The following is a 17315-nucleotide window of genomic DNA, read 5'->3' on the forward strand; positions in this document are numbered from 1 at the left end:
TTTAAACTACACCAATAATAAAAATCACCCCCTTAAAATTTTTTTACATTAAAAAGCAAGGTGCCATGTTAGGAAAATTTCACAAACTCCATTACGTTAAAGACATCATGAGTTTTACAGCAAATGAATTTAACATAGCCAGAGGAAGATTATATAAATGCCAAATAAATACCTAAAATTTCTAAAACCCAAGTGTCATTTTCTATGTAGCCTTGACCTTTGGCATTACCAGTCAATAAAGACAGAAGTGGCTCCATTTATGAGTATGCCCAAAGTGCAGTGAATTGGGGTTGCCCAATCAAGAATGTACTCTTCAGTTATTTCTGAGGGTCCCCAAATGGGTCCTCACATGTGTCCACAAATCAGTCTATCAGCTGCAGTCACCACAGAGCATCTCCACCTCCTCGGCCAGCCCCCGCCCAGTCTCTACCCGAGAAGCCTCTTCTCGCATCATTAGTGAAGGCTTGGCTAATGTTGTGAGAGTACCAGTCCTCCGGGTACCAGGATCGGGCCAGGTTTCTCACAGCGGCAGGGGCCCCAGACTGTTCTGGACACACTGTGTTTCAGACCTCTCACCCCTGCAAGAATCTTAGTCTGTAATGAAACCTGTCCAGTCCTCCAACATCAGGGCTCAAATGCGGTCCCAGGATCCAGATGGGGAACAGAGACCACATCACCCTCCAGCTTCCTCTTCTCTCTTCCCTACCATCTTTAACTCAGTCAGTCGTCTTCCCTGCCGTCCCTTACAAAACAAAGGCCCTCGTGCTCATCAGCCAATGACAGCAAATATTCAACGGAGCAAAGGGAAAGAAGAGGGGATTTCATGCATTAGCAGTATCTGGAGGCAAAGACCAGACAGCCCAAGTGCCCTGTTTCACAGTTGCTGGAGCTCATTAGCACATGTCACGCGGACACAGTGACATTCAGGGCACAGAAGCGGTCGGGTCTGGAGCTCCAGCTGAATGTCTCACAGAGGAGTTGTTCTTGGATCATCCAGCAAAAGCCAAGCGCTAAAGCCACCCTCCCAGAGTAACGTGGCATTCTTGTTGGCAGTCTAGAATAAGGTACCTTCCACTAACTTCTTACACTGAAGCCTACATTCCCCATATTTAGAAGAAGGCACAACATCTCTTAAGTCGGGCACAGCTGTGGTATTCTTCTGTCTCCCATTTCTCTTCCAGGTTTCTGCCAACAAACTGGTACAGCAGAATCTCATTTCCTCTGTGTCCAGGACCTTCCTTTCCACTGTGATTATAAAAACATTTATTAGAGAATAATTAATTCCTCAGGCCCATTAATGGAGTCCAGGTCCTGTTTTGTTTTATACGGACAGGCAGATGTGCAGCGTCTTGTGCTACTTTTAAAGGAGCAGTGCTGTTTACACAGAATTTCCCCGAGACCACCCAATTCAGTTCACATGTAGCCTTCAGCTACTTCCAAGCCCTGGCTTCCAGAGGAAAAGAAAAAAAATTAATAACTCAGCACCCCACCCAGTTCTGAAGACATGACTTAATACTGAAGGAATTTGCAAGCCCACACTGCCAATCAACATGCCTACATCAAATAAACCATCTTTTCTTATTCTGAAAAAGAGAAGGTGGCTCTCCAAGCAGCCTGCTCTCTGACCTTCTCACATGTGACTCAGGTCTCATTTAAAAACCTGGCGCAGTCAGAGCAAAGACCTTAAACCTAAAAAATAATAATCGTAGATGAAGTGTTTGATAGGTGGCTCCCCCGAAGTCTTCCACTTTCTGTATATTTCACATAAATTGCCTTCCCCACCCCACCCTCCAGCTCTGGATTATGCCTAAAAGATATTGCTAATGATTTTTTTGCACATAAAAAGTTTGCTATATTTTTCATAGCGTTTGCATAGATTGGTGGTTCGTTTGCTTGTTACATGAACTCTGAGAAGCAAGGAAGGCGGTTAGTAGTATCTGCATTTTCCAGATGAAGTAAATGAGAAATCAAGTGAGTTTGCCAAGGTGTCCCAGTGAGTAATTGGTGAAGACAATCATTCTGTCTGATCATAATCATTTCTTTTCTCTCCTACGATCACACTGAATCTGGAAACCAATACCTGTTTTAAAATTTGGTGGTTTTGAGTGACATAAGACACACAACTACATTATAGATGTATACTAAATATATTGTTATGTTACTTTATCATTTACCAAGGTGTAAGGTTACATCGAGGCCTTTGGCCAGCCCTATCTGAATTTTAGCCGGTGATTTGTATGGAGAATGTGAACTGGGAAACAATATTCTAGGTTTCTTCTGTAAATGCTGATACATTTTAGTCACATGCATGACTGGGAGTTACTTACACAACCAAAATAAAGTGAAGTAGAGCTTGATCGAGTGGATAAATGACTTCAGTAAAGGTTAGGATACCTGGTAGTAGGCCCAGTTCTGTCATTCAATCCTTCCACGCCCACCTCTTTTCCTTATTCAGAAAATAAAAAAGGAAAATCCAATTCCATAAATACTGGTCAGGGGCGTACCATGGGCGAGGCATTTTACATGTGACATTTAATTTAAACCTCACAACAATCCAGACGCGTGGGTGTTATTGTCCCCATTTTATAAAAGAGGGGACCAGTGTCAGGGAGGTCGAGGAAGGGGCAAGCAGGCCATGTTCCCTTCTGCATGCACAGCCCCGCTCGGTGTTAAGGAGCTGATAAAGATGAAAGATAGAGAGTCCCTCTCATCACGTTGCTTTCAAAAGAGCAGAAGTGAACAGATGCACAGCCCACGAGCAGGGAGGACCCAGTACAACAGGGAAGGCTCCGGGGCTGCATGAATTGATCTGAAGGCGAGGGAAACACCTCGGAGGGAGAAATCAGTTCCGGCTGACTACAGGAGTGGCCGAGGATCGGGAGATGATTTATTATGGAAGTAGACTTTACTTGCTATATCCAAGGGAGATTAGGATTTTGACAAGCAGAGATACGGCAGAAAGACATTCTGGGTGGAGGGAACATCCGTGACACACGGTGATGATAAAACGCAGAGTGTGCTTTGGACTCAGCCAGCAGGCTGGCGTGGGTGGAACACAGATGGTGGAGACTCAGCGTGTCGCCTGTGGACCTGCCCCATCCCCGTCACCAGGGAGCTCCTTAGAAATGCAGGCTGTCAGGCCCCACCCCAGACAGGCAGGATCACAATCTGCACAGGTGATTCATGTGCACATGGGGCAGAAGAAGTACAGGGACAAGTCACAAGGAAAGGCAGATTGTGAGCAGACCCCAGAGAGAAGCTATAGGACATGTTGGGTGGATGGAAGCCTTGGAGCAAGACAGAGGGTGAATCTCTGCCCTGCCTTCAAATCCAAGCTCTTTTTTAAACATTTTTTAAAGTGACAGCTTCTTTTTATTTATTTATTGGGGGGGGGGTAATTAGGCTTATTTATGTATTTATTTTTTTAATGGAGGTCCTGGGGATTGAACCCAAGACCTCGTGCATGCTAAACATCCATTCTACCAGTGAGTTATGCCCTCCCCTTGCCCTGCCTTCATCTCCACCACTTTCTAGCTGTGGGACCTTGGCCAAAGGTACTTGGCAAAGTTACCTAAACTTTATTTAAGTTACTGTTGCCTCATAAGATTTTTTTTAATGGACTTTATTTTTTAGAGCAATTTCAGGTTCACAGTAAAATCCAGGAAAAGGTTCCTGTGTACCTCCTGCCCCCACATCCCCACAGCCTACCCCTCTTCTTTCCCCACCAGAGTGCTACATGTGTTACAACCGATGAACCTACGTTGATTCATCATAATCGCCCCATGTCCATAGTTCTTACTAGGGTTCATGCTTGGTGTTGTGCATTCTATGGGTTTGGACAAATGTGTAATAGTATGTACCCATCACTATGGTATCACAGAATTTTCACGACCCTAAAAATCATCGTAAAATGTTCTCTGCCTGTTCATCTCTCCCTCCCCTGATGTTCTGGCAACTAATTATCTTTTTACTGTCTCCATAGTTTTGCCTTTTTTAGAAAGTCATGTAGTTGGAAACATACAATATGGACCCTTGTCAGGTTAGCTCCTTTCACTTAGTCATATGCATTTAAGCTTCTTTTCATGGCTTGACACCTCATTCCTTTTTAGTGCTGAATAATATTCCATTGTTGTATGTATAACAGTCTGTTTATCTATTCACTCACTGAAGGGTATCTCGGTTGCTTCCAAGTTTTGTCAGTTACAAATAAAACTGCTATAAACATCCAGGTGCAAGTTTTTGGGGGACATTAGTGTTCAGCAACATGAGTAAATAAATACCAAGAGCACAACTGCTGGACCTCCTAGGACTTCGGTTGGATTCACATAGGTCATGGGTTTCACAGAGTCCCTGGCACTTAGTAAATACTCCATAAATGGTGCTCAAGGTCAGATTCCCTTTCATATTTATAGGGCCCAGGGTAAGAGAACAAATGGAGAGTCACGTATCACACGCCTAAATATTTAAAGTTTTGAAACTTTATAGCTTTGTCTGTGGCCAGCCTCATGTTTCTAGCCAGATACCTGAGCTGGAGGCTACAGGAGCCATGCTCATCCCTGCAGCCTACAAGCCTGAGCAGAGCTGTGTGCCTGCTGGGCAGGGCAGGGCACCAGCTGGGCCCAGGACCAGCTCCTGGGTGATGACTGAGCCTGCCCGAACCCCACGTGGGGCTGGCCAGGTTAAGCTCTACAGGGAGTTGGAATAGCCAGATTCTTCATGCCTGTCTTTTCCAACTCAGATGCCTCCTAGACTTTACCTCCTAGGCAGAGAGGCAGGAGAGAACCTGGTTATCTGGGGAGTCCAGTGTCTGAAGCACCTCCTTTGGGTGATTTAGGGGGGGTCTACCTGAATTATTTATACCAGCCTCTCTTGGTCTAGTTTCCCAAAGGAGGCCACCACCACCTTCTGCACCACAAACTTGGCCCTGCAAGTTGGGTGATGGGAGGAGTGGGGCAAGCCCAGTTCAGCACACATGTCTCTGTTGCATAATTCCCATTAGCTCAAACTGTTACAGAATTTTCCCCAAAAACTTCCTTTTAAGACCAAAAAGGAAAAAGCAAATGTCTGTGTGTTTGGTATTTGTGATTTGCAAGACCTCTCTTGCCTGGCTCTAAGGATGGCCCTGCCCATGGCGATGACAAAATCAGACTTTATTTTGCAGGCATGGGCAGCTTCAGAAATATTTGGAGCTGGGAAGTCACACAAGGAAGCAGAACTTTTTGGACCCAGAGTACAGTTGGGTGGGAACAAAGGCAGATCCAGTCTGATGCCAAAAAGCGATGTGTGTGTTTTAGAGGTTTCCCTGGTGTGGGACCTGCCAGCAATTCTCTCTCTTGGCCCTTCTGTTCACTGTCCCATCCTCTGGCAATCTTAAAATGGGCTCCAGAGAGCTGGGTCAAGATTTCCTTACTGTTGAACCACAATTTCCATTTGGTTATTCTCTTTTAAGTTATCATTATAAATCTTCCCTGGGTTATTTAGGGGGAAAAAAATGTGTGGAGAGAATGGTCTTTCAGGAAATAGTCGCCACTGGTTTATGGTCATCCACATTGTAAAACACAGATTTTACTGAAGTCCTTTAGGGTCATTGTCAAGGGCTCAGCTTGTTTTTCCTTCTGATCCATAACTTAAAAACATAATTTAAATCAAAACAACAAGTCCATACCTGGGTTCAAAACAGAAGGATGTCTTGCTTCGTGGTTTCAGAGTCCATGTAAAGCAAAGTCACAGAATCTGTTTTTAAACTGAGTTTCCTCCAGACTTATAGACATAGAATACAAACTTGTGGTTGCCAAGGGGGCAGGGGGTGGGAAGGGATAGACTGGGATTTCAAAATATAGAATAGATAAACAAGATTATACTGTATAGCACAGGGAAATATATACAAGATCTTATGGTAGCTCACAGAGAAAAAAATGTGACAATGAATATATGTATGTTCATGTATTACTGAGAAATTGTGCTCTACACTGGAATTTGACACAACATTGTAAAATGATTATAACTCAATAAAAAAAGTTAATAAATAAATAAGTAAACCAAAAAAAAAAAAATACTGAGTTTCCTCTTTCCTGGGTCTTTCTTTTATAACTAAGTTGAAGTAAAGGTCCATTTTCTTCTTTCTCTTCCCTTTTTCCTTGATCTTAAGGACCCTCCATTATTCCTACCAGCCTATAGCTTCTTCTCATCATTGTGGTCCCTTCTTCTGACCCAAGATCGCCATATTTTTCATAAAGGAAAGAGCTTTTCTCTGTTGGGTAGGGATTACTCTTAACTAACTAGTACCCTGCTGGAGACTGAGTTGGGTAGAATACCAAACATGGTAGATTCTGTCTTTGAATAATATCCCATCACGCTTGCGATGTTACACATCAGATTCAGGAAATGCAAAACATATGTGTGCTTTCAAATGAGCTGAATCATACATGCTAACGTATACATATTTTTTTTCCTGGTTAAAATGCTAGTTTGGCTTTAAAATGTATACTTTACTCATCATGGCATGAATGACTGATATTAAGATATGTTCATAATTCATATTTTCATATTTTTCATGTTCAGAATTCACATGAATTTTTGCATTTAGGTTTTAAAAAGTATTGTGAAGGGTCTTTGGGAACTGAGATAATGAAATAATAGTAAAAAAGAATAAAATATAGTTTGGGTAGAAATCACTTAGACATCACAGAGGAAGATCTGTATTTTTTTCAGTTTTCCCATCTTCCAAGTTATTCAAGTCAGCTTCCTTTGTGCCCCTTTCAACTGAGCTATCTGGGTATTTTCTCATATGTGTTTGTTTGTAGTTTTTAATTTTCCACTGTCTCCATTGGGCAATAAGCTCCTTCCAGCTTCTGGACAGCCGGAGAAGAAACTTAAAGCAAGAGAAACCAGGTGCCGCCTGAGAACACTTGGTGTCTAAAGTGGGTAGTGGGAAAGGTATTAAAAATACAGTGAACACATGTACTCAGATGCTTCAGTCAGGCTCAACACTGGAATCCATAGTGCATCAGCTACTGGGGGTGCCATTAGGATGAAAATAAGGCTGCTTATGCTGAAGTTTTCATGCCATTGGCAATTGCTGCCTCCACAGAAAATGCCAGTTGAATGTGGTCTACTGACATGCAGCTATGCATAGAGTGTTGTCAGACACAGATCAAGTCCAGGGAACTCCAGGGGACTCCAGGAAAGCTTCCTAGATGAGATGATGCCTGAACTGGATCTTGAAGAAAGAATAAGAATTACTCCAGTGAAGAGGTGTGACCGGAACACGCTAAGACGTGGAGGATGAAGCAGTGTGATGCCTGCCAGGAAATCCTAGGCTCTCATGCAGCACAGTGATGTTAATTGTCAGTGATGAGATGTGTCACAAGTCATTTGTCACTAATAATATTTGTCAAAATTTGCAAATATTGACTTTTCCTGTAAATTAGCATGAACTCTTAGTCAAGGTTCTTTTGTTGACAAGGTGTATAAATCTATTTTAAATTACCTTAAGCTAAGATGGTGCATTAAAGGGAGGGATTGGGGTATCTTATTATCCCCAAAGCGAAAACGCAGCCAGTCCTGGATAAATTACCGGAAACCCACACGTCCATTCTCATGTTGTACTACAGATCTTCTGCCGCCATCTTGTAACCCAATTGCAAGGTTAACTCTTTGTTCTACTGACTGTAAACGGCTCCAACAAACGACCGACAAAAGCTGGTAAGGACAAAAGTGGGTCCAAACACGATCTCCAGGTGGCTTCTGTCTATTGAGGAGAAAGATGAAAACAGCAAAGTGGAATGCTGCTAATTACACCCGTGAAATTGTCTGCTTTAAAGACTCAGACCCCACAGTGTGGGAGACCCCAAAGGAGCACACAACTGAGCTTGTTTTTAACTTTCACGTAGCCATGGAAGGATATGAGTCTTCCTTAACCACGTGTTCATGGGTAGCTGTCAGCCTCAAAAACCCTAACCTCAGAGAACGGGGTGGGGGGGGCACTCACCAATCAGTCATGTCCTCAGTGAACTGAATGAAGAATCATCACAAAGTCAGTGTTAGGAAATTCAGGTAGACGGGCAAGTCTCTTTGACTAAAAGTAGACAATAAGAAGACAAGGCTTACTTTATGAACTGCTTCCGATTAGATGCCGGGCATGTTTCTAAGTACCAAATTTATATGAATTCATTGAGTCCTCCCAATGATCCCAGGAGGTAGGAACTATTCACATAGTCTTTTTATAGGCAGGGAAACTGGAGCACTGAGAGGTTAAGTAGGTACCTCAAGGTCATACAATTAATAGAAGGCGGAGCTGGGACTGGAAGCCAGGCAGGCTGGTCCCAGAGGGGGCCCGGGGACACCACTCCCTGCTCACCATTCTCTGTAGTCTCTTTGCTCACAACTCACCCACATGGGTTGTAAGAATAAGTTTCTAAACAAAAATGATCTCAGGAACAAATGGATATTTAAATGAACAGAAACCAAAAAGAAGGCAAGTCCATTTCAAAGGAAGAAAATATTGACCTGATAGTTTTCAAACTTTTTTGCTACCTACCACCTTACTTTGAACCCAGTGACTGTAACAGAAATTAGTGGAGCTGCTCTGGTTGAACCCAGGGGCGGGCACAAAAGCCACCAGCTTGCGCTGCCCCGTGACCTCTGCTTTTACCCCAGGCAGCCTCAAGGACTCGGGGACCCAGTTAAGAGTCAGGTCCTGCATCAGCTGCTGGTTGAAAAGAAAACTGGGGACGCTGGAACTGAGTCGCCTGTCCTCGTTAGCTGACTTGGTATCAAATGTTTCAGAGGGTTTTTAAAAAAATTTTTCAACAGTTTACAACATTTGAATTAGCAGCTCTCTGGTTTGATTATTCAAACATCTGATAATGAACTGTTTTGGTTTGAGGTTTGCCTCTCTCTCCATTTGATATAGTATCAGTGACCCCACTGAGCACAGAAGAATAGCTGAAAGGAAGAGTTAGGCTGAAAAGGGGAGGGAAAAGTCATGTGTGAGGCTGAGAATGTGGAGGAAGTTTTTGCATAGATAGATTTTGAAGCAAGTGGCTCTGACTTTGGAAATGAATGGCTTAGAGAGTGGTTCTCTTGTTTATTTGCTTTCTTTACTTTTCCCCTTTCAGTTCCTCCAAAGGACAGGAATTCAGGCTGTGTATTCTTCCTCAGTTCTGTTTTTTTTGTAAACATTATCTAAACAGTCCAAATACTCTTGTGTGAGCAGTCACCACACCTCCTGGGCTGTTTGGGTGTGATCTTTTTTGTACCTGGAGATCAGATCACCTAAACTAGTAATTTCCAAAATATTTCTTTCCCAGGATGCCTGGACCACATGTCAGAGATTTCCTTTGCTACTTAAGTGAATCCACACAACCGCTACCAACATTTCTACCAAGATGTGGACATCTCCTAGCCATTTCAGCGTATGTATTTTATTTCGTTAGTACAACCAGGATCCAATTCTTCTCCATGTTACTCTCAAAGACATACTATTACTTCTACCTTCTAGGAATATGGTGAGGGAGGGAGGCAGTTAACATAAGAATAACGTCAAGCCAAGCAATTCTAGAATTGAACTGGATTCTTTCACTTACTTAGAGCCTCTTTGGGCAAGTAAGTTATTCAAACTCTTACTGCCTCTGGTTCCTCATTTGTAAATTGGGGATTAAATAATATCTATTTTGAGCTCTATTGAACCTTAGCAAAACAGATAAATTCATTCATATACAGACTTCTCCAACATAGAAAAAAAGACAAAGAACCACCCTACTCATTATGTGAGGCTTGTATAACTTGCTTTAAAAATTCCCAAAGGTAGCCAAAGAATGGGAAACTATAGGTCAGTCTTACTTGTGAAGATCAGATGAACAATTCCAAATAAAATGTCATCAAATCAAACCCAATGACGTTAAAAAAAAAAGTCACAACAACCTAGAAATGTAAAGATGTTTTTGAACCACTAGAAAAATGTCATGGTTAAACACAGCGAATTGAATGCATTCAGTTAACTCCGTTCTTTCCTGAAACCCCAGTGAAAGACAGTAAAGAAACAAACAAGGCGTGTGTATATATACCCACAAGGACAAGAGGAGAAGGAGAAAACCTCAGTCGGCAAGAGATGTCAGTGTTTTTTCAGCAGGTAAAACTGATTAAGGAAGGTCATTGACTCAGGAAAGGAGAGCAAGTGAAAATCTAAATGTCTGTGCAAGGAAATTTCAGTGAGAAGAAGAATTGTCTGCCACGGGATTTCCAAAAGGCCCACAAGTTAGTCACCAGGTTCTCAGAACGTAGGGTGAGGGAGGGACAGGCTCGATGCAGCACGGTGATGGGAAGCACATGAATGGAGAAGCTGGACCTCTAGGTTCCCTTCTCCATCCCAGCAAAAGACAAAAGATGTGTTTTCTGGAGTCATTAAAGCAGGCGAGTGCCTGACTCCAGTGTACCAGGGAGGACTGAGCCGTGATCATTTCCCAGGAGGGAGGGAAGGAAAGAGGGAGGGAGGGATGGAAGGAAGAGTGGGAAGAAAGGGGAGAAATTAATCATGGCCAGCATCTACTGAGTACATACCATGTGTCAGCCTCTGTTCTAAATGTTCTATTTGTATCAGTTCATTTGATCTTCAGAACCACCCACCAGATAGGAGAATAAGAGTCCAAAAGTAGCCAAGACAATTTTTTAGAAGAACAAAACAGCGAGACTTTTTCTACCACATATTAAAACATACTAAAAAGCTACAATAATTTAACAGTATGGCTTGGATGCTAAAATAGACATTTTAGGTTAGTGAAACAGAAGTATGTAGAAATTGACCTTCATGTATGAGAATGAAGGATATGATAAAAAAAAATGAAATTTCAAACCAGTAAGGGAAAAAGTAAACAACTCTATTGATGGTATTAAGACAATTGACTATATACACACTTGGAAGATACAAGATCCAGATGAATTAAGGACAAATCTAATATTTAAAATATGTTATAAGCTTGGACTAAGTAAGATCTTCTGAAATTAGACTTGCCTGAAAATACACTATATGTGTGACTTAGAGAATAGAATTCAGCACTCTGATATATTGTGTTTTGTTTTTAATCAATAGAATGGAGAAGATAATCATAGAATTACTGTGAAATTTACTCCAATCTGGCAGAGTATAAATCTCATTTGTTACATTTAACTTTGTGGTTTAGGAGTTGCATCCAATCCTGCATTCCCCCGTCCTCTGGAGGCACTGAAATTTTATTTTTCCTGCTGCCGTTACCGTATCTGAGTCTAATATGCAGAAATTCTCCCTGTATTAACTCCTCTATCTCAGCACCTCTAGAAGTGATGAGAAAATTTTCTCCTTGGGCATTTTTGACAAGTTCTGAACCTACTGACATGCCTGCTTGTGAACCTATGATTATATCTGCCTGTACAAAACCAGCAAACGATCAGTGAATTCCGGATAGTCTTTGATTTTCTCCTTTTGAGATCAGTTCCCATAAGTAGGAAATTATTGGTCTTATTTAACTTATGGGCCACTTTCAAGCATTGTCCCCACTCCTTTTGCAACAGGGAATGAATGCTTTCAGAGTGGAAGTAAAAACATTTTAAGGTCATTTTTTGTTGTTGTTGTCCTCTTGAGCATTAAGGAAGAAACATTGATTCAAACTGTTATATTGGTTGTGTGGCAGTTTTTTTCTCCCCTTCCCAGATGAGTGATGCTATGACAAAGTAACTCTAGGTCTGGATGAAGACTCCCGGTGGTGACAGAATCCTGTACAAACCAGCCCCAAGAAAATTCCTTTAAGGGAATGAATTGGCTTAAGGAGCTGGAAAGTTCGAGGCTGGATATAGCTTCATTCAGGGAAGGCCCGGCCCCACCTGATCCATACGGAACGAACTCCTCCCAGAAAGCGGCAGGGCCTTCCTGCCAGAATTAGCATTGGACTGGCCAAAGCCGCAGCTGTCCGCAGCGGTAAGCGAAGATGTTTCCTGGTTCAGCACATTGTGCATCTGGTCCCTCTGCTGGGGTCTTCTCCCTTAGGTTACTCTTTGGTGGAAGGGGCTGCAACATCACAGCAGTCTTGCTTGGTCATGAAGCCAACTGCTTGTAGGATACCTGCTTCCATTCCTTTAATGCATCTCTGCAGTGAGGCCAGAAAACAAGTTGCCTGCTCTTTTTTCCGTTCTGCCCCCATGTTATTCATTGTGATAATGTGGAACAATCCGTATTTTGTTCATTTTGTGTGTGTGTGTGTGTGTGTGTGAGGTTTAGTTGGGACAGGATGATGTCCCTTACATAAACATTGTCAAAAGGAACACACATGACCTCTAGTAGGATTTGAATGAAAAGTCTTCGAATCGTGGTTCTAGGTCTCATGGTCCTGGAACTACTGAAACTCCATCCAAGTCTGAAGGGCTAAGTGTAATAGTGCTTGAGCCATGTGTGTGTGGCCTGGTTAGAAATGCCCTTGACGCCGGATGAGAGATTGGACCAGCGCTGATAGGGAGTTGAGGAGAACTCTAACCTCTCTGGAAACCAGTCTAATTGGTCCCCACTGCAGGGCTGGAACTGGGGCTCGTTGGCACCACTGACCAATGCTCGGCCCACCGTGGGGCACCCGTGGCCCCCTCCACCCCAGGGAAGTCCAGGAGCATGGCTGTTTTCTCCAGTTCCATCTGCCTCAAAAGAGGTTTGGGCACCTTCCATGGTTTTTTTGTTCCAATATTAGCTTTGCTCACCCTCTCTCCACTCCTCCCACCCCCTCTCCACGCAGGCTGTCCTGCCAGCCATGAGGATGCTTTGTCTCAAGCACAGGGGCAGGGGAGTGGTTCTTGGTAACCATAGGCAACCATGAATCTGTACCAGCTATTTGCGCTGTATTTGTAAGGCACAGTCCAGCCGCTGGCTGGGTAGACGGGGAAACATGCTTTTTCTTGTACAGTAAAATATTGTCTCTTATTTTTTAGAACGACCAGTCCATGGGTGAGATGCGGATAATTGGAGGCGATGCTCTTTCAACACTGGCTGGAAAGGTTTGTTAATGTAACTGCGCCATCCAGGCTCAGGCATCGACCCTGCGGGGAAATCAGTGACCTTCATTTCAGGTCGGCACTGCAGTCCGTCTCGGACACTCTCCCGGGTTTGCTAATTCATGCAAATGGATGTGTGAATCCTTTTAACGATTTCTGTTTTTATAAAACACTCCTTCTGTCATGTTTCCAAGACATGATGTGAACCAAATCTTTCCTCTCCAAGCTTTCTTCCAATCTTGTTTCAGACAACCTGGTATTACAAAACCCCTTAGCTTTCCTCTCCTCTCTCTCTTTTTTCTACTCACCCTTTCACGTACCTCCTGAAAGGGAAGCTTTATCCCTAATTTGCCTACTTTTCCCTCTCATCAGTGCCTCGGCGCCTAAGCACATCAATCAGTCATTTAAACAGGTTTGGTGAAATGTTTACAACTTAGGCCAGGAATAAAAAAGGATTGCTGGAGATTTTTTTCATTTTCAGCACTCTGCCTTCTTTCCCCCTCTTTAAAAAGAATGGAGCCCATGAAATTATGAGGCCGACACCTCCCAGGTTAACTTGGAGTTCCAAGCCTGCCAGTGCTGAATAATGAAGTGGAAAACTGTTTGGATCCCGACATAAATCCATGCCTTGGAAGGAAGAGCTGTTTCATCAAGCAGATGGTCTTTGTGGAAATGTGACCTGAAATGCAAGTTTTGCTGTGAATGAAAGCAGCACGGAATTTGTTTTTGTTCAGCCCTGCTGACGTATCATGTATTTATTATCCACGAACAACTCCAGCTTTCTAAGTAAAACGGCTCAATCTATTACCCAAGCTTAATCTCTCATATTTGCTGTTGTTATTGTTATGCAATTCCCCCACCAGGACAACGAAGAGGAGCCACGTGTAATAAAAATATGTGTAATAACATCGGGAACCCCGCAGAGCCACAAGGACTGACTACAAAACCGCACACTTCCCTGTCCTCTCCTCCAAAAATAGCACAGTAGCATCCAAGCGTTAAACTGCTATCTAGTAAGAAACTACGTCCCACAGAAATTGGAATTAACTTGTCAATGTTAATGTATGTATTACATCCATGCAGAAAGTAACATCCTAGAAAGATAAAATGTTCAGAGCAATTTCCAGAAATTCCTAACTTTTTAACAACCCTGGAGTGGTCTTTAAATGATGAGTCATTTTAGTACTTTGTTGTACAACGTTGCCTCGTAAGTTGATTCCACAAGAGAAATATCATCCCTTGTGCATTTGCCACGGAATCTGTCAAAGTGGCACCTCTTAAGGAATCCCAAAGGAATGCCAAGAAAAAAATTTGCACAGAAAAAGTGTGATCTTTCTCCCGTGCCTTCTAAAATCGTCTTCTCTTTTGTTTTAAAGTGGTGTTCCCTCTTAAGCAAGCACTGGAAACTCCATTCCCTTGAGAAAGAGGGGAGGTTGAGCAAAGGGTGGTTTCTTACGGGGATGGGTGAGCAGAAGGGGTGACAAGGATGTGCTTCAGTCTCCCCTCCTACAACTGCTGCAAGGACCACATCCCCCCCCGCCACCATGAGAAAGTAGAAGTCAGGAGAGACGGAAAGCCAGCCAGCAGTTAGTCCCAGCCGGAGTCAGCTTCAGTTTCTTGCTAGCACGACAAAATGATTCTTCCAGCTTGGCAGGTGCTATCACGTGGTACCTTTCCACTCCCCATGGGTGCACAGGTGCGTTTCTATATACATCCAAACATGTGCCAAGTAGAACCCCTTGGGCCTCTTGGGTAAATATTTCTTAAGATGAATCAGTGTTGATTAGCCAGGTTCTCAACTGTCACGACAGCTTAAGATTCTGCAGCTCAGGGCGCCTGGGCTCCCATCAGAAGGGGGTGCTTAATGCCCCAGTCTGGAATCTGCCCGCGTCTCTCCGTCTCTATGGTGACCATCCAAGTCCATCTCTCCATCTCTATGGTGACCATCCAAGTCCAGAGCTTGCTACTCAAAGTGTGGTCTAGGGCAGGTGTCAGATAAACCTTCCAGGGAAGGGCCAGACAGGAAATATTTTTAGGTTTTGTGGCCCATACACAGATACTTAACTCTGCCATCATAGGATGAAAGCAGCCAGCTGCCATAGATGAAATGGAAACACATGGACATGACTGTGTTTCAATAAAACTTTATTTACAAAAACAGGCAGCGGGCCCAATTTGGCCAGTGGGCTGCAGTTCACTGACCTTTGGTCTGGGAATCAGCGAAGTCAGCACCACCTGGAGGCTTATTAGAAATGAAGTATCTCGGGTCCCACCCCAGACCTGCTGAATTAAGTCTTCACTTTAACAAGGTCCCTGGATGATTCGCACACACATTAAAGTTTAAAAAGACTGGTCTTCTAGGGTGAGACCACCACTCTCCGTCTTCTGGGTGCTGCGATAGCCTAACTCCTTTGCCTGAACTCCCACCTTCACTCAACTCCTGCCACCCTCCAAACCACTCTCCAAGAAGCCGTCAAAGGGATCTGCTTAAAATACAAACTGGATCACGTCACTTGCCTGCTGAAACCTTTCAGCGGCTTGTCACTTAAGGTTGTCAGACTTAGTAAAAAAGACAAAACGGAAAACAGGAGGCCAAGTTAAATTTGAATTTCAAAGGAACAATGAATACATTTTTTTTTAGTATAAGCAAGTCCCATGCAATATTTGGAGCACACTTAAGCTGTAAAGTTGTTCTTTATCTGAAATTCAAATGCATCTGGATGTCTGTATTTTACCTGGCAAGCCAACACTCTGAGACTCCAGTCCAGCCTCCTCGGGACAGCCCGAAAGACGCGAGAGACCCAGCCCTGCCTCCCTCCCAACTTCACTGCACACCATTCGTTCCCCCCACCTCCCAGTGCTGTCACCACCCCAGCTAAGCTCCTTCCTGCCAAGACCTTGGGCAGGCTGTGGCCTCTACCTGGAATCCACTTTCTTCCCATCCTTCAGATTTCAGCCTAGTCTCGCATGTCAGGGAGGCCTTCCTGACTCTGTCTGCAAGGAGCACATCTCCCCTGCACACGACCCCCACCCCATTCTCCATTCATCTGCCACCATCCTGTTTCCACTGAAGCCCTTTCCACAATTTCCTGGGTTTACTCTGTGGACTGTTTTTTATTCACCTGTTTCCCCTACAAGCATGTCCATGTGATGTGTGCACGGTGCCTCATCTATGACAGGTCAGAATAGGTATTTGGTGGCTGAGTGAGTACAGGCTCTTCTTTCTCTTAGATGGAGATCAGAAAGATATATTCATTAATTTTGGGAATGGGAGGACATGTCAGAGAAGGATGAACAGAAGCCCACCAGGTCACGTTGAAGGACAGTCAACCCACTGGTTTGGGTGGGGATCGGATGAGTGGTGTAGAGTAGGGGACGTTCTCTTTGTAGAAGCAGAAGGGCTTCGGTGTCACAAGAGATTCAAGGAGAGACTGACTCGGTGGATGCCACACACCTGAGAGTGGAGAAGCGGAAAAAACTTCACTTATCTTCTGGAATTTTCTTTCCCCTAAACAAATAAACGCATTCATATGCCCTGCTGTGCTCACCTCTTCTTCAGCCTTTCAGAAAGAAAATCTATCCATTAAGAATTCAAGAGATCTTTCAAAGCAAATTTCAGAGGCCCTCTGGGGTCTTCCCATCATGTAGAATGTACACCAGCTGGGAAAAAACTTAAAAGGAAAAGGCACCCCACAATTAGGGGGCCCTTTTTTTAGTGGTGGTAGGAGGCAGTCTGAAACTTCCATAAATACCTGCATTGGATGGAGCATGCACTGGGTAAATACCTACATTGGAAGGGTTGTTACGGGTCATCGAACTTCTCCCTTCTCATAGAGGAATCACACGATTTCTCAATCAACCAATGTCCATTGAAGTTGCCTTTATCATTAAATTCTTAACTCGGCCGTGAACTTGTATATTCCTGCTCAGCACCCTGAGAACTTTAGGGATCTTTCCACTTAAGACTTTTTCCTTGAGCTTAAGGAAATCCAAAGAAGGAGGGTTGCCTTGGGACTGTAATTGCCTTAGAGAAGAGAGGGTGAGGTTTTACTTGGGACCAGTAGGTCTGGGAACAGCACAGAAGAGGGAGCAAGAACAGTGGAATTGGGGACACAGCAGAGCAGGGGACAGGAGTGCCCAGTGTCCCAAATTCGGCAACAGAAAAACACAGATGTGCAAGCTAAGTGCAAGATTTCTTTCTTCCTTTCTTTCTTTCTTCCTTTCTTCCTTTTTTCTTTTCTCTTCTTTTCTTTCCTTCCTCCCTCCCTCCCCTTTTTTTTTTAAAGCAAAAAGAAGAAAGCTCACAA

At 43.6% G+C, this 17315-nt stretch overlaps 1 protein-coding gene across 1 annotated transcript in view; it reads left to right on the forward strand.

The window, feature by feature from the left end:
- PRTFDC1 (phosphoribosyl transferase domain containing 1) overlaps positions 1-17315 on the forward strand; it is an 82768-nt gene that overhangs the window by 51374 nt on the left and 14079 nt on the right. The window contains exon 4 of the mRNA XM_006208873.3: positions 12946-13011. Within this exon, the coding sequence (XP_006208935.2) occupies positions 12946-13011 (66 nt within the window). The remainder of the gene's footprint in view (positions 1-12945; positions 13012-17315) is intronic.

Source organism: Vicugna pacos, chromosome 35, assembly GCF_048564905.1.
Source record: "Vicugna pacos chromosome 35, VicPac4, whole genome shotgun sequence".
Classification (NCBI taxonomy): Eukaryota; Metazoa; Chordata; class Mammalia; order Artiodactyla; family Camelidae; genus Vicugna; species Vicugna pacos.